General features: G+C 46.6%; 1 protein-coding gene across 3 annotated transcripts; it reads left to right on the top strand.

Moving 5' to 3' along the window:
• Positions 1–425: 425 nt before the first annotated feature.
• On the top strand, positions 426–26280 carry MEAF6 (MYST/Esa1 associated factor 6). Of its 3 annotated transcripts, XR_012785351.1 has the most exons (8): positions 426–582; positions 1769–1884; positions 7190–7277; positions 7441–7486; positions 20974–21166; positions 24550–24608; positions 25242–25275; positions 25715–26280. XR_012785351.1 is itself a non-coding variant. In XM_075554032.1 (7 exons), the coding sequence occupies exons 1-7, from the start codon at positions 493–495 to the stop codon at positions 25721–25723; spliced, it is 576 nt and encodes a 191-aa protein (XP_075410147.1). In that variant the 5' UTR covers positions 426–492; the 3' UTR covers positions 25724–26280. The 3 variants fall into 3 exon arrangements, 2 of the variants coding, with proteins under 2 accessions (XP_075410147.1, XP_075410151.1); XM_075554032.1 differs by lacking the exon at positions 24550–24608; XM_075554036.1 differs by lacking the exons at positions 24550–24608; positions 25242–25275.
• The last annotated feature ends 1081 nt before the right edge of the window (positions 26281–27361 follow it).

The raw sequence follows: 27361 nt of genomic DNA, 5'->3' as shown, positions 1-27361 counted from the left end.
TAGCTGAGAATAGGGAATGTCCGAGATGATAAGCAACAGTTAGTGGATTTGTGAGCTCTTTTAGAATAAAAAAAAAAAAAAGAATCCAGAGAGAGCTTGGTTTTGGACAAGCTTACCAGGTAAAACTGACACACAGGTTTCTGACTTGGAAAATTCAAAGAAGGCAAACTCATTCACTGAGGTTTCTGAAGAAAACACAGTCTTAGGAGTCTTACGAAGTTTGGGGTCGGGTATGGGGAGTTCGTGGTGTCTCTAACGCCCAGACGTCAAGTGAGGCGAGCCGATCGGGAGGAGCCAGGCTCGCTAGCGCCACCCTCCTGAGCCAATGAGCGAGCGCCAAAGGGCCGGCGGAGCGCGCCGAGGGGCCGCGAGCGGCTTCCGGAAGCCGCGCGCGCAGCCGCAGTGCAGCGGTGGAGCGCCCCCTCGCGGCGCGACCGTGGCGCGCAGGGCCCGCCCCCAGCTTCGCGCCGCCGCCTCCCGCCCCAGCCCAACATGGCGATGCATAACAAGGCGACGCCGCCGCAGATCCCGGACACGCGGCGGGAGCTGGCCGAGCTGGTGAAGCGGAAGCAGGAGCTGGCGGTAAAGAGGCGAGGGCCAGGTGGAGGCGCCGGCCCGGCCGCCAGGCCCCGGTTCGGCCGCGCCAGGCCGTTACTGTGAGGGCGCCGCGCGGCGGGCCGAGCCCCGCGGCCTGAGCCCCGGCTGCGCAGTCGGCGGCCCGCGGGCGGCTCCATTTCCCGACGGTGCCGAGCGGGGCCGGGCTTTGGGCCTGGGGGGCGGGGCGCGGGCGCCGCGAGGGCTCGGAGGGGGCGTGGAAGGGAGCCGGGCGGCCGGCGCCGGGGCCGCGGGCGAGCGTGGGAGCCGCAGCTGGGCGAGTCGGGGGCTGTGGAAGCGCCGAACGTGGTGTGTGGGGCCTTCGGAGGGGCGCGCGGGCGAGGGCAGGCGTGCCCTCGAGTGTGAGGGTGGGGGCGGGCTTGTCTGGGCTTTGAGGGGTGGGGTTGGGGTAGGAGACCGACGTGGGTGGGGGACGTAGTCTCCCCCGGGAGACGGAGAGGGTGTGTCTTTGGGGGACTTGAGGTAGATCCGGTGGTTGGGGCTTTTGATGGGCGGGGTGTGGTATGTTTAGGGTCTCTAGAAGGCGATGGGTGACGGGGGTGGGTGGGGATAGGAACGGGGCGGGGGGTTGTGATGTGCATCCTGGTCCCCAGGAGCCCTGGTGGCGAAGACATCCCGCCAACACCCACCTACCACCCCCACCACCCCCCCCTCCGCCTTTTAGCGTGGGTCTGGGAGGCCGGCTCACCTGAAGCTGGCCTTCCAGGTTTCCATGGCAACCAGCAGCCTCGGCAGAGGGGAGGCGGTGGTGCTGGAGGACTAATCCTGCCCTCTCCCGGGGTCGGGCCCTACCTTGAGTGCGTGGGGGAGGAAGCTGTCCATGTTCTGCCGCAGCTGCGCTTTCTGACACCCTGGGCTACCGTGAACCCCCCCCCCCCCCAGAGATACACAGACTATTGCATGTGTCTTACGTTTTTCTGAGGACAGGCCCCGTATATTCTCATCTGTGCTCTGTGTGGCGCAGTACCCCTCAATGGTCAGGACCACCTCATCCTGAACAGCCTGCCTGGTGACCACACTGCGCGCCCCAGTGCGCTTTCCTGTCCCTGAGCTTGGTTAGGCGGGTACCTCACATACCACAATTTTAGTTTGGTCATGGCTTCATAGGGTCTTTTAGAAGGCATTACCCATCTCCCTGCTTTTCATCTCCTAGGAGACGCTCGCAAACTTGGAAAGGCAGATCTATGCTTTTGAAGGAAGCTACCTGGAAGACACTCAGATGTATGGCAATATTATTCGTGGCTGGGATCGGTATCTGACCAATCAGAAGTGAGTGTCAGAAGCTTATTACGATATTCTGAAATGAGCCCTAGTAATCCTTGTTTTTAGGATTCTTGTTTCTTGGCTGGAATGAGGCCTGGATTTGAACTTGAATTCTGACTTGGTCTCACTGAGTAGCCTTGAACATTTCCCATGTCTGTAAAATAGAAACGGTTGGCATGTGGCACAGGATTGATGAGTTAGAAGATGAAATGCAGCACATGATCACTCACTAGTGTTTTCCACATTTTATTCAGGCTGGCTTCCACCTTGTAATGTTTGCCATACTTGTGGGCCCACTGTACCATTCTGTTGTTTTAGGTGCCATAGAGTCGGCTCTGACCCATAGCAACCGTATGCACAACAGAACAAAACCCTGCAAAATGTCCTGCGCCATCCTCAATTGTTCCTATGCCTGAGCCAATCCATCTCAAGGGCGTCCTCTTTTGGGCCACCCTTCTACTATGCCAAGCATGATGTCCTTCTCCAGGGACTGGTCTCTCCCACCAACCATGTCCAAAGCATGTGAGATGAAGCCTTGCCATGCTTGCCTCCAAGGAGCACTCTGGCTTGCTTCTTGCAAGACGATCCGTGTGTCCTCTTAGCAGCTGTAGTACTTTCAGGAGTCTTCTCCAGCACCGTAATTCAAATGTGTCGGTTCTTCTAGTCTTCCTTGTTCAATGACCAATTTTTCACATGCATGTGACGCAATGGAATTACCCTGGCGTGGGTCACTCTCACTCCTTGTCCTCAGAGTAACAGTCTTGCTTTTCAGTACTCTAAAGAGATCCTGTGCAGCAGATTTATCTTTTTTTTTCTCCCCTGAAATAGATTTTATTTAAAATTTTTTAAAAAAACATTTTATTAGGGACTCATTTAACTCTTATCACAATCCATACATGCATCAATTGTGTAAAGCACATCTGTACATTCTCTGTCCTCATCATTTCAAAGCATTTGCTCTCCACTTAAGCCCTTTGCATCAAGTCCTCTTTTTTCCCCCTCCCCCTGCTCTCCCCTCCCTCATGAGCCCTTGATAATTTATAGATTATTATTTTGTCATACAGCAGAGTTACCTCTTGACATCCAAATATTCTTAGAAGATTTCTAAGTTTCTGAAAATTATCAGGACTGTAGAAAAATGGAAAAAATAGTACATAACACTTGATGGCCTTCTATATTCTGGCATGTTATACTTGCTTTTCCCTCATTGTCTGGTTTGCATTGGACTACTAACCACAGGATTACCTGTTCAAATCCACCAGCTGCTTCAAGAGAGAAAGTTGAGGCTGTCTGCTCCTATGTAGATGTACTGCTTTAGAAACCTGTATTGGGTCCCTATGAGTTGGGATTGACTTGATGGCAGTGGGTTTGGGTTCTGGGGGTGGTGGTGGTGATGGTGGTAGTGTGTGTGTTTTGTGCATAACTTGCTGAAGATAGTTAAAAAATGGTTGAAAATAATTAAAAATTTTAAAATGGGGAACTGCCTGAAATTCAAGCTAGATGTTGAATGAGGGACATCCTTGCTGAAGTCAGGGAATACAAGAAAGATGTTTACCTGTATTTTATTGACTATGCAAAAGTGCTCAATTGTGTAGATAGCAAATTATGGCTAATCTTGGGAAGAATGGGAATTCCAGGACTCTTGAATATTCTCGTGTGGAAACTGTTCAAATGGAACAAAAGGACAGTGTGTGGGTTACAGTCAGGACAGTTTAAAGTAGGGTAGTATCTCACTCATTCTTGTTCAGTCTGTGTGCTGAGCCAATAATCTGAGAAGCTGCACATCGAGGAGGATTCGAGGAGTACTCATTGACATCTTGTGGTGTGCAAGACAACTTGAAGTATTTATTAGTGAAGGTCAAAGAGTACATCCTTCAACATGGAATACACTTCAACATAACCCCAAACTCACTACTGAGTGGATCCCAACGCAGCAACCCTATAGGACAGAGTAGAACTGCCTCTCAGTTTCCCAGACTGTAAGTCTCCTTTGTGGTTTTGAACTGCTGACCTTGTGATTTGGCGCCAACATGCAACCTCCAGGGCTCCTTACTGCAACCTAAAGGACACACAAATCCTCATAACTAGACCAACAGACAGCCTTATGAAAGAGGGGACATTTTAGAGTTGTCAGGGATTTCATTTGACTTAGATGCTCAATCCGCGTAGAAGCAGCAGACCATTTTTCATTGGGAACATTTGTTGCTCAAGATCTCCTTAGAGTGATTACAATCAAAGACAGCGCTTTGGGGACGAAGATGTTCTGTGGTATTTTAATCGCCTCCCATATGTGAACAAAGCTGGGCAATGGATAGGGAGAAGGAAGCCGAGTCAAAGCATTTAAACTATAATCTTGGCAGGAAATTTTGAATTTGCCACAGACCAGTTCCTGGAGAAGACTCTCCTGCTGGGTAAAGCCCCTGGAAGAGATGGATGACACAGCGGCTGTGTGTGAGGATGGGACAGACGGAGCTGCACTTGCCGGTACCTAACAACAAAGACACAACTTACAAACCAAGCCGACTTTATTTCGACACGATTGGAGATTTTTAGGAAGCTTCAGAATGGCAGTGTCGTGTCCAGCGACGGCACTCCGTTCCCCTGGTATTGACTCTTGCACACCCACAGCACAGTATCCCGAGTCAGAAATTGACATAGGAACACCAGGGGTTCTTTTCTGTCATTTTACGACTGGAGAGTTGACTCCTTGCCGCCACCACCAAGGTACAAAACCACTCTGCGACCATCCTGAATCCTGAAGCTCTCCCTCCTTCTCCTTAATTGTCACCTACCTCCTTCCCTCATGAACTTTTCTCCTAAACCATTTGAAAGTTCCACACAGTAGACCTGTCGTGATTCTTGGCTCAAATACGTCCGCGTGCACATCCTTAGAGTAAGACTGTTTCTCTCGGCCACAATTTTCTCCCTGAGAAATTAATGTTATGTTAACAGTATCATCTAATATGCAGCCTTAATTTTTAAGTCACCACATGCTGTGACTTTGTTTGGATTCAAGGCTAGTCAGTGTTGAGGCATTCTATTGGTGCTGTGTCTGAGTACCAGGGAGGCTCTTTTTTTTTTTTTAAGGTTGCGGTTTTTTAAAATCTTTATTGGGGCTCATAAAGCTCTTATCACAATCTGTACATACATCAATTGAGCAAAGCACCCTTATACATTCGTTGCACTCGTCATTCTCGTAATTCACCTTCCACTTGGGTTCCTGGAATCAGCTCGGTTTCCCTTTTTTTTACCCCCCTTCCCTTCCCTCCCCGCTCCCCCCCTGATCCCTTGATAGTTTATAAATAATTATTATATCTTATCTTACACTCCCCGGCGTCTCCCCTCACCCGCCTCCCCATTGCCCATCTCCCAGAGAGGAGGTTACACGTAGATCTCCAAGATCAGTTCTCAGGGAGGCTTTTTTGTGGTTAGTGCTTTTTGTGCCGTTGTCTGACAGTGCCACGGGCTCGGGATTCCTACTGCACCCGCGAGTGCATTGTTGTCAGCAATGCTCAACAGTGACGTATCAGCTCGCCCTGCTGCTGGTGTTGCTCACTTTGATTGATTTCGCCATTGTAAAAATTTTTGTTTTTCCTTTGTAATTGAATAATTCGGGGGCCTATGCAGGCAATGTGAATGAATATACTGTTCCCTCAGATGTTTTATTCAGTGGCTTAGTTTACTTTTCTTACTGGCATTCTCAAAAAGAGCCTTCTACTTGTGTTCTCTTTCATTCACTGTCTTCTCTTTACCTCCTCTCTCTCCCATCTGTCTTATCCCTGTATACTCGCGAATTAAAAGAAAAAAAAATCTGTGTTGGGATTTACTATGTCACTCTCCCTCCTCCCCCAGAGGTGTGGCTGTCAGTTGGGCTGCTAACTGCACGGTCAGCAGTTTGAAACCACCAGCTGTCTGGAGGGAGAAAGATGAGGCTTTCTACTCCCAGGAAGAGTTAGAGTTTTAGAAACCCCCAGGGGCAGCTCTGCCCTCCTATAAGGTCGCTGTGAGTCGGAAAAGCCTGGCTGGCAATGAGTCTGGTTTGAGAGGCTTCTTAGTCTTTTAGTAAAATGTTTGGAATACGTAGAGATGTATAGAAATGACAAGCTCAGTGACTTCACAACCATAACTGTTCACTCTTGGCCCCAAATGCGGCTAGGAGGAGCCGTTGCAGGCTGGTTCTTGTTGGATTGACCTGACCCTGTCAGTCTTAGGACACGGTCCTGCTTTGTGATTTCTTTGGCTCACCTTGCCCTTTTTCTGCCCCTACCTGGAGAACCCTTTTCTGTAAGGAACCCTGGTTTTCACTTTATGACTTAAAAATGAAGTTTATCTAACAGACAACTTCGTAACAGAGACACAGCTAGGTATTTATGAATTTCTGAGTAGTACCCAAGCTATGAGGCAAACGGACTCATGACACCTACCACAAAATTATCACCTGAGTCTCCGAAATTCTAGTTTCTAGTTTTCCATTTCATCCAGGGACTGTGTTGTCATTAGGTGCCACCACATTGCCAGTTCACATTGACCCATGTGACAGTAGAATTGCCCCATTGGAGCCCTGGTGGCAAACTCAGCAACCACTCCAAGGGACAAAGACAAGGCTCTCTGCTGCACAAGGATTTTCAAAGCCTCATAAACCCTGCAAAGGGGTCGCTGTGCGCCAGAACTGATTGGCAGTCGGAGGAATCACTGCTTCGCTGGCACTGGACGGGCCGCAGCCTGGGCGGGGCAGATCCCCAGGCCTTCGTTCTGCAGAGCCACTGGGTGGGTTCAGGCGTCCCTGGCCTTTTGGTTGGGTCTACTTAGAAGGACCATAGTGTTCTTTGTTGTGTGTAGGCCTGTCCGTGTGGCTGTAGGCCTCCACTCTGCATGCGTGGATACCATGTCTCAGTTTAGGAACCTCTTCATCTGTGTCTGTATGGCCTTTATCCATCTCTTACCCATTTTTTGGTTTCAAAGATTTCTTTCTGAGCCTGTTTTCACATAATCTTCATCTGAATGATCTTTTTTTGGCCTCTGCCTTTGCTCTTCCTCCTCCTCCACTCCTTCTCCTCCTCTTTCCCTTCTGTTAATGATGGCGTTTTAAATTATTAAGTAAAACTTCATATCCCCAGTTCTTCATTTTGAAAACAGATGCATGTTTTATTTTCTCTAAGCAACAACTCCACCTGAAGGTAATTCTTCCTTGGGAGTGGCCATTAATTACGGTGCCATTCTTTGATGGAATGTGGTAGGAAAATAAAAAGTTTGTTAACACTTGACCCTGAGCTATTCATTTTCGAACCTGAGTTTCTTCTGTGTGTTTTAGAAACTCCAACAGCAAAAACGATCGAAGGAACCGGAAGTTTAAGGAGGCTGAGCGGCTCTTCAGTAAATCCTCCGTGACCTCAGCAGCTGTAAGTCTGGCCGGGGTGGCGGTGGGCTCTTGCACAGCCCATTGTTGAGGATAACCTCAAGTTTCAGTTCTGTGAGTTTTTGCTTCCCCTGCCTCCCTTCCTGAGTGGTTGCCGGAGGTCTGTGACGACTTCTGTAGCAATTGGTACATTTTTTGTTTTTCAGGCAGTAAGTGCACTGGCAGGAGTTCAGGACCAGCTCATTGAAAAAAGTAAGTTGGGTTTTTATTTATTTTTTTAAAATTTCCTGTCATTTTTAGGCCACTACAGTCCCTCTGTTTAAGTCCCCCTCCAGCTGTGTGTCTGAGAACTACATCTCTTGGTTCTTGCCTCTTCTCTACAGTTAACAGTGCTCTTGGGTACTCCTGGGTGAGTAAATTGTGGTTGTCTTTGGAGGGAGAAACTGCTGTGTTCCTCCACCTCGTACCATCTAAAAGTTGATTTTAAATGATCAGAGACAGCTAGGCCCTCAGCGCTGCTCAGCCCATTGCTGTTGCCCCAGGCACTACAGAGTGGAGCTGCTCCACGGGGTTTCTGCCCTGCCCGTCTCCAGAGCAGGTCCCCGGGCCTTTCTCTCCTGGTGCTGCTGGGCCACTTGGAGCTGCCAACTGGGGGCGTTTAATAGCGGAGCACAAACTGTGTGTGCCCCAGGGACTTCCATCCCTGATAAGGCTTTTAAATTCTTATGGACTACCCTTCTCTCACTGCTTTAAAATTAAAGGAAAGGGAACTAGAAAACTTCGAACGTATTTATGTGGAAATGGCGTAGGGGTTGCAGCCAGCCTCCTCCAGCCTCCATAGCTTATTGCCACGAGGCAGGGGTCAGCTGTGCCTCCACACTCCATCCTTCTAGATCCTGTTTTGACACCGACAGTCCCTCTCACGGCACTACACTCATTTCTCTACTGGGTTCAAAAATGTATGGCAGTGACCACACGGAACTCACAACGTTCATGACTGTGGGGCTTGCTTGGGAAGTCTACAGGTTATAGTTGAGGTGAGACGTCAGGATACACCGGTTCATTCAGGACAGTTTTTGTTTTTGTTTTGCTGTGCCTGCTGGCAGGCCTCTCTCAGGCCCTCAACCTCTGTCCGGCTCATGCGATGGTAAAAAAGCTTTAGGGCTGCCAATAAGGGCCTGAAAGGCATGCCCATCTCACCGAGCTCCATGCGTCAGCAAACCCAGTACCCACAGGCACTCCACTCCACAAACCAGCTGCTTGCCCAAAGCACTCTGCTTCTTGGTGCTCTTGCCGCTGCTCCTCTGTCTTCCAGACTAAGGAGGGTCAGTGAGCAGGGCTTTCAGGGGTCTGAAGAGACAGGAGTACTCCTGACTCTTTTTTGTTGGGTAGTGAGATTCCCCACTGCATGTTTCTGAGCGGGCTCATTTTATTCCAGTAAGGTGGCAATCACAGTTAACCTTCTTAACAATCACTCACAGCTGAATGACACAATCCAGTCACTTCCCCACCTTCCTACCTAGACCATCAGGAAATGAAAGGTTCATTTGGGAGTAATCAAAGCTAAGGCTGGAAGAGCCATATTAAAGAATTCACTACATTGCACTTAATAAATCCCACTGAACTCATTTCAGTAATTCTTAGATACTTTTGATCTTGTAAACAGATTATATGTTTATCCCCAAATATGAAGTGGAGATTAGAAAATATTTACTTCGAAGATGAGTTGTGTCATTCTTGATATAGGCCATAGAGTCTAAGTCTTCTCTGGTTTAGTGACAGCAGAGAGATGTGTCAGACTCCACGCGGGGCGCTATCGGATGCTTCCTCTGCAAGCCGTGCAGTCTGTCCTTCTGCATCATGGTAATAGACGTCCTTCAAATGGCTTATCTTAGGAAATCCAGGTCTTTTGATGGCATTTTAGCCAAGGCTTTGAGGGGAAAGGATTTTTTTAAAATCATTTTATTGGGGGCTCTTACAGACCTTTTAATATTCCACACAACAATTGTATCAAGCATATTTGTACATATTTTACTATCATTGTTTCCAAAACATGTTCTTTCTACTAGAGCCCCCTTTTTTTTTTTAACAATTTATTAGGGGCTCATACAACTCTTATCACAATCCATACATATACATACATCAATTGTATAAAGCACATCTGTACATTCTTTGCCCTAATCATTTTCTTTTTTTTCTCCTCTTTTTTTACAGTTTATTTAAAATTGTTTTATTTGGGGCTCGTACAATTCTTATCACAATCCATACACACATCCACTGTGTCGAGAACATATGTACATTTGTTGCCATCATCTTTCTCAAAACATTTGCTTTCTACTTGAGCCCTTAATATCTGCTTCTCATTTTCCCCCTCCCTCCCCCCTCCCCCCTCCCTCAAGAACCCTTCATCGTTCATACATTATTATTATTTTGTCATGTTACACTGTCTGACGTCTCCCCCCGCCTTCTTCTCTGCTGTCCCTCCTCCAGGGAAGAGGCTGTATGTAGATTCTTGTAATCGGTTCCCCCTTTCTACCCCACATTCCCTCCACCCTCCAGGCATCGCCACTCTCACCACTGGTCCTGAAGGGGTCATCTGTCCTGGATTCCCTGTGTTTCCAGTTGCTATCTGTACCAGTGTACATCCTCTGGTCTAGTCAGATTTGTAAGGTAGAATTGGGATCATGATAGTGGGGGAGGAGGAAGCATTTAGGAACTAGAGGAAAGTTATATGTTTCATCGTTGCTACCCTGCACCCTGACTGGCTCATCTCCTCCCCACAAACCTTTAGTAAGGGGGTGTCTGGTTGGCTACCAATGGGCTTTGAGTCTCCACTCTGCACTCAGAGGAAAAGGGTTTTTAAGGGAAAAAAAATCATTTTGGGGGCTCGTACAGCTCTCATCACAGTCCATACACACATCATTGTGTCGTGCACATTTGTACATATGTTGCCATCATTCTCCTGGAGCCCTTGATGAGGATAGGATTTTGTCGTCTGGGAATTTATTATCTCCACGGTACAGATTTCTAAACCATTAGTTCTGCCCCTGACCTTTTCAACTGTAGTCATGCATTTTCTTCTGGAAATACCCATGCAGATGCATTAAAAAAAATACTTCTCTGCCCTGTTCCCCTAAATTTGTCCAGTTCCTCCATTATGGTACTTCTCTCCCATTTAGAACTTGGTAGGCATTTTAACTCCTTCCTTCCTAACCTTACCATTGCACTGAGTCTTTGATTTTTCTTTCCCATAACACTCGGGTAGATTTTTTTAAATTGGTTTACTCCTAGACTGTAGACCTAGATCATCATCTTTGTTTGGAGTAGTGAGACTGCTTAAAGGACATCTTTGACCTCGTTCCTTTGGATTGAGATGGAATGACTGTCTCTTTAGTGCAGGTGTCCTTGATTGATGCCTCTGTTCCCTGAGGACTTGTAGTCCACCCTGGCTCAGTTGATAGTTCTGTATATGGCTCTGAACTACCCACCAGGATTGATTAGATGCGCCTCTGTACTTACAGAAGAAAGGTCAGCCAAATGTTTACTTAGTGAAGATTTTTGGGATCCTTTGCAGTCCACCCATTCCTCTAAAGCAGCGGTTCTCAACCTGTGGGTCGCAACCCCTTTGGGGGTCGAACGACCCTTTCTCAGGGGTCGCCCGTTTCATAACAGCAGTGAAATTGCAGGTATGAAGTAGCAATGAAAATCATTTTATGGATGTGTGTGTGGGGAGGGGTCACCACACGTGAGGACCTGTGGTAAAGGGTCGCGGCATGAGGAAGGTGGAGAACCGCTGCTCTAAAGCCTTCTTCCTGGATCACGCTACACCGCTGGGCTGCATCAGCGCAGTTGTAACTAATGTCTGTTTTACCTCTGGTTCCATTATCCATTGCAATGGTTACATAGAACTCACAGACAAAATTTATGATGAAAGACTTCATTAAGGGGGCCTAACAAGTTGTAATGCCGGTGAGAAATGCTCGGAGTTTAGTTCTTCATCAGGACATGTTACAAAGTTCTTTCAGATCGGCTAATACATGCCCAAAGGGGCGTTCAACTCAGGCTCTCTGGGGTCCACAAACCCAGCTCCCTGAATTAGTGCCTGGAGCCATCCCACTCTAGTAAGCCTCAGTGCCTCTGAAGGCACTCACTCCACTTCGGTGGGTCAGCAAGTCCAACTTACCCGATTAAGTGCCCAGAGGCACCCCACTCCACAAACTTGCTCCATGGGCTGGGAAGGCCATCAGTCTGTTCCAAGCTCCAGCTTCTGGTTCTGCAGCTGCTCCTCTGATGGTAGAGCTGTCTTCTGGATCCCAAAGTTCATGGTGTAGGGATCTCAGGTCCAGATGACACTCTCCTGACTTGCTGGTAATGAGATCCCTTCTCCTGCTTTTCAGAGAACTCATTTTATACACACCAGGCTGGCATGCCAGGGAATCCGGTTCCCAATCCCTCACAGGTGAATCCTATCAGTAATCCTCCGCAAGCTTTTACCAGATCCATGCAGGGAAAGGTAATTGGTGGGAGTTGGAGACTTTGTCTGGAAGAGCCACATTAAATAATTCACTGCTCCTGGGCATCATATTCTATTTTTGGTCTGCCTTATAAAGTGGATTTTGCTAAATTACACTTGGGGGATGTCCTGTAAATGGTGGCGCTATATTTACTGTGAGATGCTGTAGATGTTTTTACTATCACTGCTCACTTCAGGAATAGTTGTTTTCCCTGAGTAACTGGTTGGCCTTGGCTGCAAACCTTGCAGTGGACTCTGGGTAGGTGTTAAAATGTGGAGAGACACATCTGGGATCCCTTCTGGAGTAAGTAGGCATTTAGAACAAGCATCTGTCTCTGCCTTGGTTTTCTCAATTTACATTTATTCTACTGGGCTTTGTTACATAAATCTTGGTGCCCTTGAATCTGTTTTGGAATAAAGCAGAGTATCCAGAATCACACAAATTCGGGATTTTGTGCATTCAAACGGTCAGCAGCCCCCTTTTCTTGTGCGCTGTGCTATTCCCCCCACCGCTTACATGCTGAGTGCTGGTTTATCTGCTTTTGTTTGGGGCTTGATTTTCTTTAGTTCACTATGATGTGGCTGAGTATGAATTTCTCTTTATTTATTGGGCTTGGGTTTTATTGGACTTCTGGAAATTGTGGTTTGGTATTTTTCATCAAGGTTTGGAAAATTTCCCAGCGCGTCTCTTCAGATACCGCATTGGCTGTCTCTCCTCTCTCTCTGATACTCTGGTTAACCCTTAAATGGACAGCAAACCTGATTTTATCTTTAGTCATCTCTTCTAGAGAGCGTTTTGTTTCTGTATGTGTTGCCCTTGAATTTTGTTCTGTAGTTCTTTAATCCTTCCAGTGGTATCTGATCTTCTATTGAACATTCCTTGATTAAAAAAATAGTTATTTCTTCAGTTTCCAGAAATTCTTTTTTTAAAAATCATTTTATTGGGTCTCATACAACTCCTATCACAATCCACACATACATCACTTGTGCAAAGCACACCTATACACTCGCTGCTCCCATCATTCCCCAAACTCTCGCTCTCCACCTGGGCCTCTGGAATCAGCTCCTCATTTTTCTTCCTCCCTGCTCCCTCTTCCCCCACGAACCCTTGATAATACACAAATCATTATTTTATCATATCCTGCACTGCCCGGTGTCTCCTTCACTCACCCCTCTGCTGCCCATCCCCCAGGGAGGATGTCCATGTAGATCCTTGCAATCAGTTCCCCGCCTCCACCCCACCCTCTTTTATTTTATTTTTTGTTAACTCTGCTGTTTAATTTTAAAAGTCGTTTTCTCTGCACGTATTTCCACACTTGTCTTTACTTTTTTATGCACAGTGAAGTGTAGTTCTCTAATGTGAACTCGAGTCTGTAAGGATCACCCTCTGTCATCCGTTTCTTCTGGTGAGTCCTCAAGTGTGTTGGCTTGTCTGTCATTGGACTGAAGAGGATTAGTAAGAACCCCGTGAGGGCTAGGCTGAAGGGATTTGCTTACTTTCTAGATCATGTTCTTGACGCAACGGTCCCTGGAAGGCCCAGGTGGCTCATAGCTGGGCTTCAACCCAGTTCACGCTGGTTCAGGCACAGCTGATTAATTGAAACCTTGACAGACAAGACTTGACAGAATCTGTGCCTGGGTCCTGACCTGGGCTCCTGGAATGACAACTGGAGTGGAGGACATTACTGGTTGGACGCCTGGAAGGGGAGACTTGCTAGAGGCGAACAGAGCCCTTTCAGGAACTCAGAGAGGAACCTATTTGAAGTGGGCTTGGGCTACATCTATGCAGTACGCTGTTGTGCCAGCCCGGGAAGAGGCTTGGTTGCTATGTAGCCTGTGCACTGCCCTTGTTTTCTCAGAAGGAAATTGCGTCCAGCAGGTGTTGACCGGTTTTCCCATTGAAGATCCCCACGTTTTATCAGTCTGGCCCATTGTGGTTTTGCTTTGTTGGCTGTGGCTGAATCAGGAAGAACCGGTCAGCCTTGATTCAAACCCAGCTTTAATTTCTTGAAGGGCCTGGTCTGCTTCTGCCTTTCCATTTGATAGCATCCGTCACATCTCGGCTTCTGTATCACACATTGCCTTGAAAGGCTTTGGATCGTTGATAGAATACAGCACACATTGGATTTTTTTCCCTTAGAATTTTGGCTTTCATATCTGTAGATTAAAAAAAATCATTTTATTGGGGCTCTTACAGGTCTTACAACAATCTATACATCACTTGTATCAAGCACATTTATGCATATGTTGCCACCATCATGTCCAATCATTTTCTTTTTACCTGAGCCCTCATATTTGTAGATTTTAAAGAGTTGGGAGTTTGTACTTTTGTCTTCTTTTAGTGCATTTTGGAGATTTCCCCCAGGAGTGGCCTCTTTTTTGCTTTCTTTGTCTTCCTGTTTGATCCCAACTGGAAGAACACAGTGAATTAGTTTGGTTTCCAAGGGGGCATTGCATGCACGTTGTGAAGCATCACATATTTTTCTGAAAAGCATGGAGTAAAGGAAAAGTGAAATAGGCAGATTTGAGCCAGTTTCCTTTCAAGGTACTGGTTTTATTGGATCTCTGGAGTCTTCCTCAAGCCCAACCTTTCTTCAGCACTTAGCTCATTCCCGCAGGTCAGTAAAGGACAGCTGGAATCTTTGCTCTCAGATCTCCTTTTGTTCCCATACCGTTTCCTGTGTTAGTCATAAGTTACTGTTGTGCCCCCAATTAGTAGCCATCCTTTCTTTAATGAGTGTCTCATTGGCTAGTTTGTTAGACCTAGTCATCATCGGACATTCTTACCTTTAAAACGAGTCACTCACGTTCATGAAGGAGAAACAGCTTTATGGTCCTCACACGGTGGCAGTATTCTCTCTCTCACTACCCTTGAGTCTTTGCTGACTGAGAGCGTCTCTGCAGCACTGTGAGGGTTAGTAAGTGATTTGCTGCTCCCTCCGTGTCCGCTCCTCCTCTGCTTGTATGAGCCACAGAAGAAAATCATCCGCACTTTGTAGTTGTACTGGGACTTCAGTAGCGCCGTGTTTAGTCTTCCTATCTGGCTGCTCTGATAAAACACTTCTAGCCTAATAATCCCAGAACACAGGCTTGGACCGAGGGCTCCATAGCTATTCATTATTTGTTCTGCCTCTGATTTCCTAGTGGCTTCCCCTGGTTACGTCCTGCTCATGACTTTGACTGCACACTTGGCAGGATTGTACTACAGCCCCACTGAGGAGCGATAGAAATGGCGTGCTCTGTGGTGTGGGGCCCAGAGCCCAGCAGGGCCTGGTCTTTAAGAGATACTCAGACATTGGTGACACAGGAGAGGAAGAATTCTCATCTTCCAGAGGAGGGAACCAAGCCAGGGCGAACCAAGGTTATGCAACCAATTGATTCTCTTAACTATCACCTCACACTGCCCCCCCCCCCCCATAAAAATTCCGTAGTCTGACATTTGGAACTCCCCTCAACTTGCCTTCCCAACTCATCTCTCCTTTTCTAAGATCTCTGTTTTAGAGCGAACGTTCGCTCCTCAGTGAACTTCCTCATTTCTGCATCTCTGCTTGGGCTACAGGTGTCGTGTGTTTCCCTTTTCATTTCCCATGTCTGGTGTAAATCCCATTCCTTCAGTGAAGAAGGTTTTCCTGAACTGTATCCACTCTTCTCTGCCACAGCCCTCAATGTCCATGAAGTCCTTTGCGACTCCTGTTAGTGCCTGTGGCGCTACCTTTTTCGGTCCTCAGGAGGGTTCTCTGTTCATGGCTTTGATTTGCTTTTACTATGTGCGGTGAGAATCCGGAGGCTTGCCCACTGAACATGGCACTCCAGTAGCTGCTGGCACCAAATGAGGTGACAGTTGGTTTTGCCCATCAGTGTCTTTAGTAGTTAGCTATGGTTGATTTGATTCTGACTTGCGTGAGCTTCCCCTCAACCCCGGTGTAATAGAACAAAACTTTCCATAGCCTGTTCTTGGCTGTCATTTTCATGTAAACTGGTCGAGAGGCCTTTTCTTCTAATCGCAGTACCTCTAGAGTTGGGTTCAACCACCAACCTGTAGATTAGCAGTCTGGGGCAAACCCTGTGCACCTCCCCAGGGACCTGCGAGTTAAGCCTCCCCTCCCCTGCTAATACTTTGTCCCTTCCATCAATTTATGGTTTAAAACTTCTGTGACCACATGCCCCTGCCAGCCTCTTACTTCTCCACCCTCCCAGGCCTCCACTATTGGCATTGTTCGGGGTGAGATGTATGTTTGCCTAAATAAGTCCCTACTCGGAGATTGGGTATGGGAGAGGCAGGCTGCCTAGGTCCTTCTCCTCCATCTTTTTATATTTCGCCAGAACTTGAATTCATTCTCATTACAGTCAGTCCAGTGTCAGAGATCGTTTGAACAGGCGAATCACCTCCTGCTTTACTTTAGTCCCAACTTCCTGAGTATGGTAATGACTTAACACATCTTCCTTGGCGCTTAGGCAGCGTCCTATGACACATGCAGAGTTGGTGATTTGTTTATGAAATTGGGTATGATTGTGCATATGACTGTGCATTTCTCAGTTATTCTATTACACGTACTCCTGGGAGTGCAGGACATACCGAGAGGCAGTGTGGGCTAAGTGACTGGATTCAAATCCTAGCTCTGTCCTTCCTTAGCTGTGAGACATGGTGCAGATCTGGGCTCGCTCTGCTTCGTCTCCTCTCGGTACAGTGAAGGAGGATGCATATAGCGTTGTTGTGAGCCGAGCATCTATAATGAAGACTTCTAAACTGCCCCAAGGAGCCCCTGACTGACAGCACACAGTGTGTGTTAGCTGTTGTTACCATCTTACATTCTTTTTACAAGCTGGAAAGTATCTCGCGGTCTGGCTGTGCCTTCCTCCGTGGTGGTTCATATTATCTCTGCTGTCGCCCCAGGGCAGACAGTGCCACTGGGAAGTTCTTTCCGTACGTGCACCTTCTCAGCAGGGGGTTTCCATTTCTGACACTGCATGAGGTTGACAGAAAAGTGACCTTACGGTGTCAGAGGGTGATTCTCGTGGATATAGCATAATTACTTCTGCAATAGGTTATCTCCATTCCTAAAAGCCTTGCTTGAAAGGGAGAGCTTGTTGTACTGTCAATCAGGGGTTGGGGGAAGCATCTTCTCTATTTACTTATATTCATATGTATTTTAAAAACCTTTCATTATAAGAGAAAATGATGTACCTCGATATGTCACCATTGGAGTCCTTGGATGGGACAAATAATGTACTCAGTGTGGTGTCCCATCCCACCCCCTCCCTCAAAGGTGCCTTGGAAGAAAGGTGTAGCAATCTACTGAAAAACTGGCCATTGAAAACTTCATAGAGCCTCAAAGGGACGAGCCAGTCAGCGTGCGATGTAGCAACGATGAAAACATACAACCTTCCTCTGGTTCCTAAATGCTTTCCTCCACTCCACTATCATGATCCCAATTCTACTTTACAAATCTGGCTAGACCAGAGGATGTACACTGGTACAGATGGGAACTGGAAACACAGGGAATCCAGGGCGGATGATCCCTTGAGGACCAGTGGTGCAAGTGGTGATGGCAATACCAGGAGGGTGGAGGGATAGTTGGTTGGAAAGAGGGAACTGATTACAAGGATTTACATGTGACCTCCTCCCTGGGGGACGGACAACAGAAAAGGGGGTGAAGGGAAACGTCAGACAGGGCATGATATGACAAAATAATAATTTATAAATTATCAAGGGTTCATGATGGAGGGGGGAGTGGGGAGGGAGGGGAAACATGAGGAGCTGATGCCAGGGGTTTAGGTGGTGAGCAAATGTTTTGAGAATGATAAGGGCAATGAATGTACAGATGTGCTTTACACAATTGATGTATGCATGGATTGTGATATTTGTATGAGCCCCTAATAAAATGATTTTTAAAAAAACTTCATAGAGCACAGGTCTACTCTGAGCTACCTGGTTTGCCATGCATCAGAATCAACTTGATGGGAAACTGTTCACACCTATCACCCTAACACCAAATCATCAACTCATAGCCAGTTCTGCCCTGTCCACACTAGCCACTTTCTCGTTAAAGGAAATCTTAGACAATATACAATTTTTGGGGGGTATGTGTGTGTGTGTGTACACACATACATACACACACATATATATACATACATACATATGTTAATATCTATATCCTAATTACAGTTTTTTCCCAATTGCAAGGAATTTTTAAGAATATAGCATACACCCAACAACTCACTGACTGACATGATTCAGCTCCAAAGGCGAGTTCTGTGAAGTCAGTGAGTCTGAGGCCTGACCTGTCGTTCTGGTGCCCATGTGCCTGTTCCCCTTATCCCCCTACCTCCACTGTCCATCGGGTACATGGCCAGAGGGGCCTTCCCACCATCATGGAGCCTGCAAGGGTTAGGAATGGTGGTCAGGGGTTGCCCCACCCTGGAAGGTGACCCCATTCCTCCCATGTCTGTTCCTCATAACTCAATAGGGCCCCATTTATTAGCCCCAACTTCCTGGCTCCCCCCACTGACCACCCTCCATGCTTGCCTCAACTTCTGTGGCTAGACTGAGACATCACAGATAAATGGGAGAAGGTGTCCACAGCCTAGACCACCCCTCAGGTTCCCTGGTTGTTGACGGCTAGCTCATGGAGTGGGCCACGGCCTCATGTGATCAGGCCATTGGAGGTGCCACATGCTTGCGGGTTTTTTCATACTGTCATAAATGTGAAATAGTGGATAACAATGGCGGCAGTAGGTGTACAACACGACTTTGTCAGTGCAGCGTTTTCATGTGTATGGTATGGTAAATGAAAGACTCTTACTTACACTGTTAGGACTGCTCCTCCCCAAACCCGATGTCTTGTTTTCCAGTTGACTGTTCTGAATGATGCTGCTATGGCGGTTGATGTATAAGCTCTGTGTTCTCCTGGACATATACTTGAGAGTGGACTGGCAGGTTCTTTGGAGCCCCGGGGGTACAAGTGTTACACGTTGACCTGCCTAAAGGCTGCCAGTGTGAACCTACAGTGCTTCGTGGCGAAACGATGGAGCAGTCTGCGTCCATAGACTGTCAGCCATGGCAACCCTGTGGGGCACTTCTTTTGTCACTGCTTTTGTTGTTGTATCTACCAACTGATTTTAAGAGTTTTATAGCTTTAATACATTTAGGTCTATCCTTTTGTGTTCATTTTTATGGATGGTGTGAAGTAGGGGCTCCAATTTCATACTTTGATAGGTGGTTTTCCAGTTGTCTCAGCACTTTTCATTGAACAGATTATCTCTCCCCTGTTGAATTACCTTGATAGCTTTTTAAAAAAAGAATACGCTTTTTATAGATCAGTTGACCGTAAGTTTAATCCTTTGATTTCTAGATCTGTTCTTATATTCAGAAGAGATCTTCCTCCATATGTGTGTGTCTATATAGATGTGTGTGTGTGTATCCTCTCACTAATTCCACACAGTTTTGATTATTTAGTTTTGTACTAAAATTTGAAAACCTTTTGCTAATCTTCACGTGAAAATCACCTTTCCTGAAGTTTAGAAAGGTCGGAGTACTTTTTATAGCCCTAGCGCTCCCCCTTATGTTGTCTTTTTGAAGTGCAAGTAGGTTTCATGGCTTGAAATCTGGTTCTATTTCCGTTATCTGTTCTGGGGAACAGGAGAAATCATTCTTTCATGTCTCTTCTCCACGTGCTGCTCAGTTTGGACATTCTTATCAGCAATTTCTAACATTGAGACAAAAAGAAGCCATCTGGTTGTGTTACTCACATGACTCCTGGGCAGTGTTTAGAAACAGCTAATGGACATACATAGAAACTTTGGATGCTTCAGTAAAGGGAAAGGCTTACCCTGACCTTTTTAAACTTTCAAGAACTTTGGGGGCTAGGGAGCATGCATTTACCAAAGTGTAATTAGAGTCTTAAAAATACATAATTATATAAGTTGCTTTGGACCTTGCTTTATTAATTTTTTTGTTTCCCTTAAACGCTTGCAAATGTTTTCTAATCAAATCCCAATTAAGTAAGGTTACATTATATAGGTAAGGGGTTACACAGAAATCAGTTACATTCTAGTCACATTTTAGCATTAATTGATAAGTCACTAATGTATAAAATGCTCATTTATGCTAGAGCCCCAGAGTGTCCTTTAGACAGCATCAGCAATGGAAGAAATACCTCAGCAGGCACGATTGCCATTCTCAGGAATCTGCAAGGTTTTCTTGACATTTTGGATAACTTCAGTAACAGGACAGGGTCAGGTCACAGCATCAGCTTCCCTCCTTTCTTCTAGACCTTGCGAGCTGAAGAGAACTCCACCTGTCTATCTCCTTTGTCTGTAGAAACATAAACAGCTAGCCCCTCTCTTTGGGGTGTCAGCAATCTGGAAACAGAATCATGGTTAAGATTGGGCTGTTTCCTCATCTCTTCCCTGTCCATCTTTCTTCAAACGTGATTGCTTCCTTCTAAAGGGAGCCCATCAGCTTCATTCTCAGCCCCGCTGGCTGGTCCACATGGGGATGTGGAAGGTGGGAATGGCAGGGGAGAGAGGGCAATCTTGCTTTATTTAAGTCACCCAGAAGTTGTTTTTAAATGAGAACTCTATGTCAACTCTTGTTAAAGACCTATTTCAGACTACCTGGAGTTCTTCAGGAAACGGAGTTCTCTTCCCTCTGGGGGCCTCTTATCTGTGATTTGGGGAGTTGCGGGGGCAGCTGCAGGTGGTGTCGGTTCTCACCTCTCACCCATCACCCCCCAGAAATCTTAATGTTTTCAGGAATGCTTTTAGTGTGGCGATTCATCGCATTCGTGTATTTGGTTCAAGTCCTCTGTCTGGAGTAGGTCTTCTCAGTCTTAGGTTTCCCTTAGGGCATTTGCCTTGGTTACTGGGTTTCAGATGATGAATTTCTCAGGGACGGAGTGACCGTGATGGTTGGATGATCTGTCAGTTGGACTGTAGAGAACAAACTGTATTCAGCATCCTCATGCTCAAGGGAGCCCTAGTGGTGCACTGATTAAGCATTTGGCTGTTTACTCAGTAGTTCCATGGGAAGAAGCCCTGGTGATCTGCTTCCAAAAGGTGACAGCCTTGGAGACATCTTTGGGCCGTCACGCGGTGGGTTTGGCTTAGACTCGACTGGATGCTAGCGTACAGCAGCAGCCGTGCGCAGAGCACCTTTCTAGTCTGATGGGCGCTTTGCCTGAGGAGAGCTGATGGTGTTTTGGGGACTTGGGTTTCTTCCCTCCAGGGGAGCCAGGAAGTGGCACAGAAAGCGATACTTCTCCAGACTTCCACAACCAGGAAAACGAGCCTGCCCAGGAGGACCCCGAGGAGCTGGACGGCTCTGTGCAGGGTGTGAAACCTCAGAAGGCTGCTTCTTCCACGTCCTCAGGGAGCCACCACAGCAGCCATAAAAAACGGAAGAATAAAAATCGGCACAGGTAAGGGGCAGTGCTGCCACCTGCAGAGCACCCACAGCCACTGCTGCCCTGTGCTTCCCCCAGATTACCACCCCTCAGGGCGCTGCAGAGGCTTGCTCTAGCTGAGGGCAGGGGATTCCTCTGGGCTGAAAGATGGGCTCTGAGTTTTCCAAGCAGGGAGCTGGTGGGCAGTAGTAGCTGGTGACCTGCAGGGTTCCCTCCTCCCTCTTGGCCGTGCAGAAGCATGTTACTCCCTTAGACTTGGTTCATTTGCTGAAAGGGGCTCTGGGAGTGGAAACTGTAATGGCAGTTGAAAATTAATCCTGGTCCCTGCCTCCTCTCGTTCTCTTGGGAATGGAGAAAACTGATCCCTTCCGCCGTGGTTTGCATTTTGAACTCTTGTAAGCACTCGATTTTGTGTGTCTGCAATGTGCTGACTTACGATCTTGGAGGAGCACTATAGAGTTTGACATGTGACGGTGTCTCCCTAACTAACACTGTCTGCTATGGGGTTTTTGCAGTGTGTCATGAGATAGGAACAACCTTAGTGGACAGAGGTCAGGTGTTACCCAGAGAGGATGCTAGCAGCCACTCTTCCTGGGGTGGTGTGTATGATAAACAAGCGACTTGGAAATGTGTTCTCAGAGAGGGGGTGCCAGCTTCCAGACTCAAGAATCTTGCTGTGGTCTCACGCCACCTGGGAAGCAGGGAAACCCAGTACCCAGAGACTACTTTTGTCCCACTCCTTTCGGAAAAATGCATGTGGAGGAGGTCAAAAGGGACATTGGAGAAATGGTGTGGGGCTTGCTCTCCAATTCATTTGTGGGGTAGGCTGCTTTGCAGACCTGTGGGGTCGACCTGCTCCAAGTGCCCCAGGCATGAAAAGCATTAACTTAGGGAATTTACCTATCTTGTCTGAACTTGGATGGCACCCACTGATAATAAGTCTTTTATCATTTTCTTTTCTCACCGGTGGCTGCCTTGGGTTTTAGGCTACAGAAGCAGTACTTCCTCCAAGTAGTGCTGCTTTGTGCAAACCAGAGTTCCCAGTCTAATCGTAAAACTATAGAAAGAATTCACATTTTTTTTGGCGGGGGGGGGGGGGCAAGGATAAGGCTACAGGTTGTTTGACTTTTGTGATCAGATTAGTTCTAACTTACAAATTTAAGTTTACAAGTAGTAGCATAGGACAACCATCCTCTCAGAAATACGTACTTTAAGGACATTCAGGCTAATGAAATGTCACACTCTGTATTGCTTTCATTAAGTTTACTCTGCTGTTTTTAATGCGTAATTCTTTAACTATTTCAGAGTGTCTATAGAGTAAGGGGCAATTTATTGAATGTTTCTGTGCCCTCCATCCCATACTATAGGTTCTAAATAGCTGTTGTTTCATATTCAGTAATGGCATGATCAGCTGATGACTACTGCAGGGACTGAAGCCTTAACTGTAACTTTCTTCCTAGAGAATTTTAGTACATTCCCATGAGAAAACAGTGCTTTAATACCCTTTGCTCTTTGGGCATTACAAAAGAATGCCTTCCAGAAAAAGACTTCAGATTTATAAAGATCTTTGCTAGCTGTTTTGCTGTGCAGTGTTTTCTCCTTGGAAAACCAGGTGTAGTGGTCCTGTTTTCCTCTCCCCTCTCACTGCCCTACTTTCCAGGGAAGCCGGGCTCCTGGGCCACCAGAGGGCTGCCTAAGGGTTTTAGAGTCCTGCCTTCTTAACTCTGGGCTTGTGTTTGGCCACCTGTCTTTATGGGCCAACAGGTCAGCCATGGGGGTGAGCACTGGTGCCTATCTGTAAGTTTGCCCCCAGCACCAGTACAGTCGTGTGTCTCCTCAGCTTGCCTCACCCGTTTGTCTGTCAGAAGACGGGCACAGCAATGTCTGATTGCCCACGTGTGCCTGGCACTGCCTAGTGGTGAATAAAGCAGAGTGGAAATCAATAGGGTACTTTAGCCAAAGGGAATAACTTGAATCCGCCCTTTTCAAGAATGTGAAAATTAGCCAGGGATTTTTAATGTTCATAAATGAACACCATGTTCTGACTTGTGTTTCTTGCCCTTGCCTAACAGTGATGAAGTCCCAGTGTTGGTAGAGAAGGAAAGTTAAAAATCGTCACTGAGGGCTGCCTGCCCTTCCACCTACACCAAACCGTAGACTTCTTCCAGGTAGTTGGTGAAATCAGGAGGAGTTAGGCATAGTGGATTGGGGCTTAGCAGAGTTCAGGAGCTAATTTCTGCTTTGTTCACTTTTTTGTATGCTCCTTCCTAAACATCTTCAGTGAACCTAATGTACAAAGGGTGTTGGAAGGAAGCTTGCTTGGTGCTTGCTACCTCCTGCAGACTCGGCTAGGAGGGAACAGCAGTCATTTGCTGATGCTGTCCCACCTGGCTCCAGTCTGGAAGGTGCTGTCCTGGAGGCCTGCCCAGACCACAGCCCACTCTTGGTCTGCCAGAAGGGGGCCTTCCCGCTGTCCTGCCCCCCGCCACCCCCGAGTTAGGGGCGACTTGTGGCTGTCCACTGTCCTGTGTTCTCAGTGGGTCTCTGCAGACTTTGGTGTGCCTTCCAGTGGCCCTGACCGTCCCCAGTTCAGTGTCCAGAGAAATGTAAGCTCTCCGCCTTCTGGAAGCAGACTCCACCACTCGTTGGCCTCCAGGCTTCTAAAGCTGAATGTTGAAGAAAAAGAACGCCTTGTCCCATGGGTACATGGAGAGCAAACACTTGAGTACAATGTTGCAGAAATATTTTCTGTGTTTCAAAGTTTAGAATGTTGCTGCCATCTTTAGTTTTAGCTGAAGTATACAAGGGGGCTTCAAAAAGCTGGTGGGCATATTCCATCACCTTTTCATCCCATGTTCCCCATGGGTTACTCGGAGTTTCTGGTACTGGCTACAGAGCACTGCCATGGTCTCACGGAACCCTTCTTTCTCTGTGTTTTCTAATGCTCTAACTCGATTCTCTTTGTCAGAATTAAGTATTTTAAAAGTTCTAATGCTCAATCTGGCCACTAATAAAAGGGCTCCAGGTATCTCTCTCTCTTGTTTTCTAATGAAATAACGCTTCCTTTCGAAGTCTGTTCTTCTGATAGGAAACCGTTGAGGAAAGGGGGTCTCCTGACCACAAAACCTTTGGTGCTTTGTTTTTTCAAACCTTATGGCTTAAAAGCTTAAAGCTGAGACCTTGCTAGGGTGGCTAATCGACTAATTCGTTCAAGTAGTGTATTAATTTCTATTGCTTTCTTCCTTTCCATTGCTGCCCCGCAGCCCGTCTGGCATGTTTGATTATGACTTTGAGTAAGTTTGATTTGCATTAGTATTTGTGCTGTGTTGTTTAGTGTGTAGACACCAATGTGCCTTTTTGAGACCTTTCTAACCCATAGTTTATCTGTTTAATTGTAGGTATGTATATTAGGTTAGGCTGGGAAGTTTTTTTTAAAAACAGAAAAAACGTGATGGAGGTAACATTTTATTTAATAACTTAAGCAAAATTACGTAAACTTCACCTTTGTGCATTTTACTTTCTTTTTAAATAGCCAACCTTTACTTTAATTCATATTTAAATTGATTTTCTGGCTTTGCTTCATAAAGAGATTAGTAGTTTAAGATTTTGACACTTTGGAAAGATTTAAAAATTGAAATTCATGTAATTTCTTTTGTGTTTCTCATCCAGAAATACAAACGCTTAGTCTCTTTCCTGATCTTAATCATCATGTGTCTCAGTAATTTTCAGCACTATAGTTTCAGAGCTAACATATTAATATAGAGCATGCCCTTTTAATCCAATCTCTTTAACATGTAGTTTTGGAATAATTTTTTTTTAAGTCTATGGCTTTCATAACTGCCTGTGTCTTTCTTTCTGAGTCATCTCAGTTTGCCTGGTAGCAGGAATATCTGCTCATATTTTTAAACTGATACTTGGCTTAATAACATCTGGGTAAGCAACTAAATCTGGCTTAGTTAGTCTGGTTAAGGATTTGGACTTTACTTAACCAAATAGTCTTTGTTATAGCTTGTGCCCTATGCAGTAGCTGACTCTTGGACCTTTTTTCTTTACATTAAAATGCAAATATCTTTTATCTTTCCTATCACAGGATTGATCTGAAGTTAAACAAAAAACCACGAGCTGTAAGTATCAGCAGGCCATTTCAGAGAGGCTGGCCATTTTGTAGCCGATTCTAAACTGGTTGAGTGTTGCTCTGCTGGGCTCACCGCTCCCCTCCCACTTAAAGTCTGCGTGTGGGACTGGGCAGATTGGACCTTGCACGTGCTGTGGGTGCTGCCGCCTCCTTCTCTGTTGGAGAGGAAGCCGCTCTACACATTTTTACTAGAGCAATCTCTCCTTTGAGCCGACAGTAAATTGCAAGCACTGGCCTTCCCTTCTTGTCCAGTCCTGTCCCGTGAGGATCAGAAGCCGGGCGTATGCAGCTGTGACCGTGTAGACAGTGTTTAGCTGCAGAACAGCCGCCTGGCAGAGTTGTTTGTGAGCCCCTCTCCCCCCCGCCCCCCAAGTTCAAATGAATGTTCTGTGAAGAATAAACATAGACTTTTGTTTTTCTCTCTCTAGGACTATTAGAAGACTCGTTAGTATGGAAGCTTCCAGGTTATAGAGCCCAGCCTCCCTCCCCCACCTCACAAAGCTAAGCACCTCTCCCCCGAGTGCGGGGGCGTCTGCATCTGCTATCCTCAACCCAGCGTCCCGACTCCAAGTAGTTTGTTGTGAAATGTGGTGATCAAAGAGTCATTTCGGCTAGGCCACATCGGACCCTTTACTTTGTGTCAGTTTTAGTAGCCCAGCTGCCGGGAGACCACGCCTGCCTGTAGCGCCAGCATGGTGCTCACTGTGCGAGGCCCCTTCCTGGACTGCCAGCCGCCCGACTCCATCCCTGAGAGCCATCAGAAACGCTCAGCGGCCGCTGCTTAGAGCCCGAGCTGTGTCTCACACGGAGGCTGTAAATACCTGGCATTTCCTTTGTGTTTTATTGATTTTTATTGTTGTTTTTACCATCTTATTTTCTTTTGGGACTTTTTATAATGCCACTTGTACAGCTCATACCTTCTTGCCGACATCTCTGTTTTGTGAAGTTGCCAATATTCTTAATCTGGTTTAGCATAAATAAAAAGGGGAACTTGGCTAGCTTGTCTTTGTGCAGAGGAAAGGTAAAGAGTGATTATTTCATAACTGTCTGTATGAAATCTTTCTCAATTGAAAGCAGCTTCGTGCTCAGTGAACAGGAATAGCTGAAAAATGCCAGCTTTTTCACTCCTTTACAAATAGCTATTATTTTATATAAATAAAATGCCACAGGCTTTGACCGCTCAAACTTTGTTTTTAAATCTGAGGTTTTTTAATCTCTCCCCCTCCCCCACCCTATTTATTTTTTAATTTATATCATGCCTTATGGAAATTTATTTTTCCATCTTTTCTGATATTTGCTGATTAAGTCTTACTCTAAAAATCACCTGTGGAAAGGCAGGCTCTAAACTGCATGACAGGCTGATAAGTACAGATTTCTTGAGCAGAATGAAACCCCTCCCATACCCTGCTCCTCACCAGGGTCCATGCATTGAGAGTAGGGGTGGTTTACCTCGGTGACACTTTGAAGCCAAAAAAATCCAATCAGTTCTGAAGTTTGGGCCCCTCCTAGGAGGCACAGCCTGTGCTTGGGGGGTGGGGAGGGGGGTGTTCTTCTTTCAGAGTTTGCTTGGGATTCTGGTCTGAAGCCAAGGTGAGGCCACTGCTTGAGAGGGTTGGTTGAAATCCCATCCTGCCTGTTGAGTTAGTCCAGGTGCTAAGTGCAGGACTCCCCCTCCCTTTGGCGCTGACCAGTCGCAGTCTTGTCAGAAGCACAGACTGCCCTGTGGTCATGTTGGTGGAGCTCAGCATGGCGGCAGTCCTCTGACAGGGCTGCCTTGCACGCGCTCTCTCGCCAAAGGCTTTCACTGCTGTTCTTCTCAAACATGGGGGGAAGGGGAGATGTTTTTTCCCCTTGGTAGTGGAACTCAATGTTCCAGAGTTTTTAGGGACCTTCTCTCTTATCTTTAGATTGTTCTTTACAAACAAACCGATGGAAACTCAAAGCATTCTGTATCCTTCTTTGTCAACGTCTCTTCTTTTTGGCCGGATGGAGGGAATGGGGATACGCAGTTTCCTGAACGCCAAGGAAAACCCTCCCGTGGTCCTTAGGCAACTAGTCCGACATCTGCTGGAGAC

Source organism: Tenrec ecaudatus, chromosome 1, assembly GCF_050624435.1.
Source record: "Tenrec ecaudatus isolate mTenEca1 chromosome 1, mTenEca1.hap1, whole genome shotgun sequence".
NCBI lineage: Eukaryota > Metazoa > Chordata > Mammalia > Afrosoricida > Tenrecidae > Tenrec > Tenrec ecaudatus.
Note: the sequence above shows the minus strand (reverse complement) of the source record. Positions and strands in the feature narration are given on the sequence as shown.

What these genes read in the sequence shown, in the direction of transcription:
- MEAF6 (XM_075554036.1), top strand. Translation starts at nt 493, where the DNA reads ATGGCGATGCATAACAAGGCGACGCCGCCGCAGATCCCGGACACGCGG. An exon ending in CGGTATCTGACCAATCAGAA is followed by an intron (nt 1,885 to 7,189) that starts GTGAGTGTCAGA and finishes TGTGTGTTTTAG; the next exon opens with AAACTCCAACAGCAAAAACG. An exon ending in AAGAATAAAAATCGGCACAG is followed by an intron (nt 21,167 to 25,714) that starts GTAAGGGGCAGT and finishes TTCTCTCTCTAG; the next exon opens with GACTATTAGAAGACTCGTTA.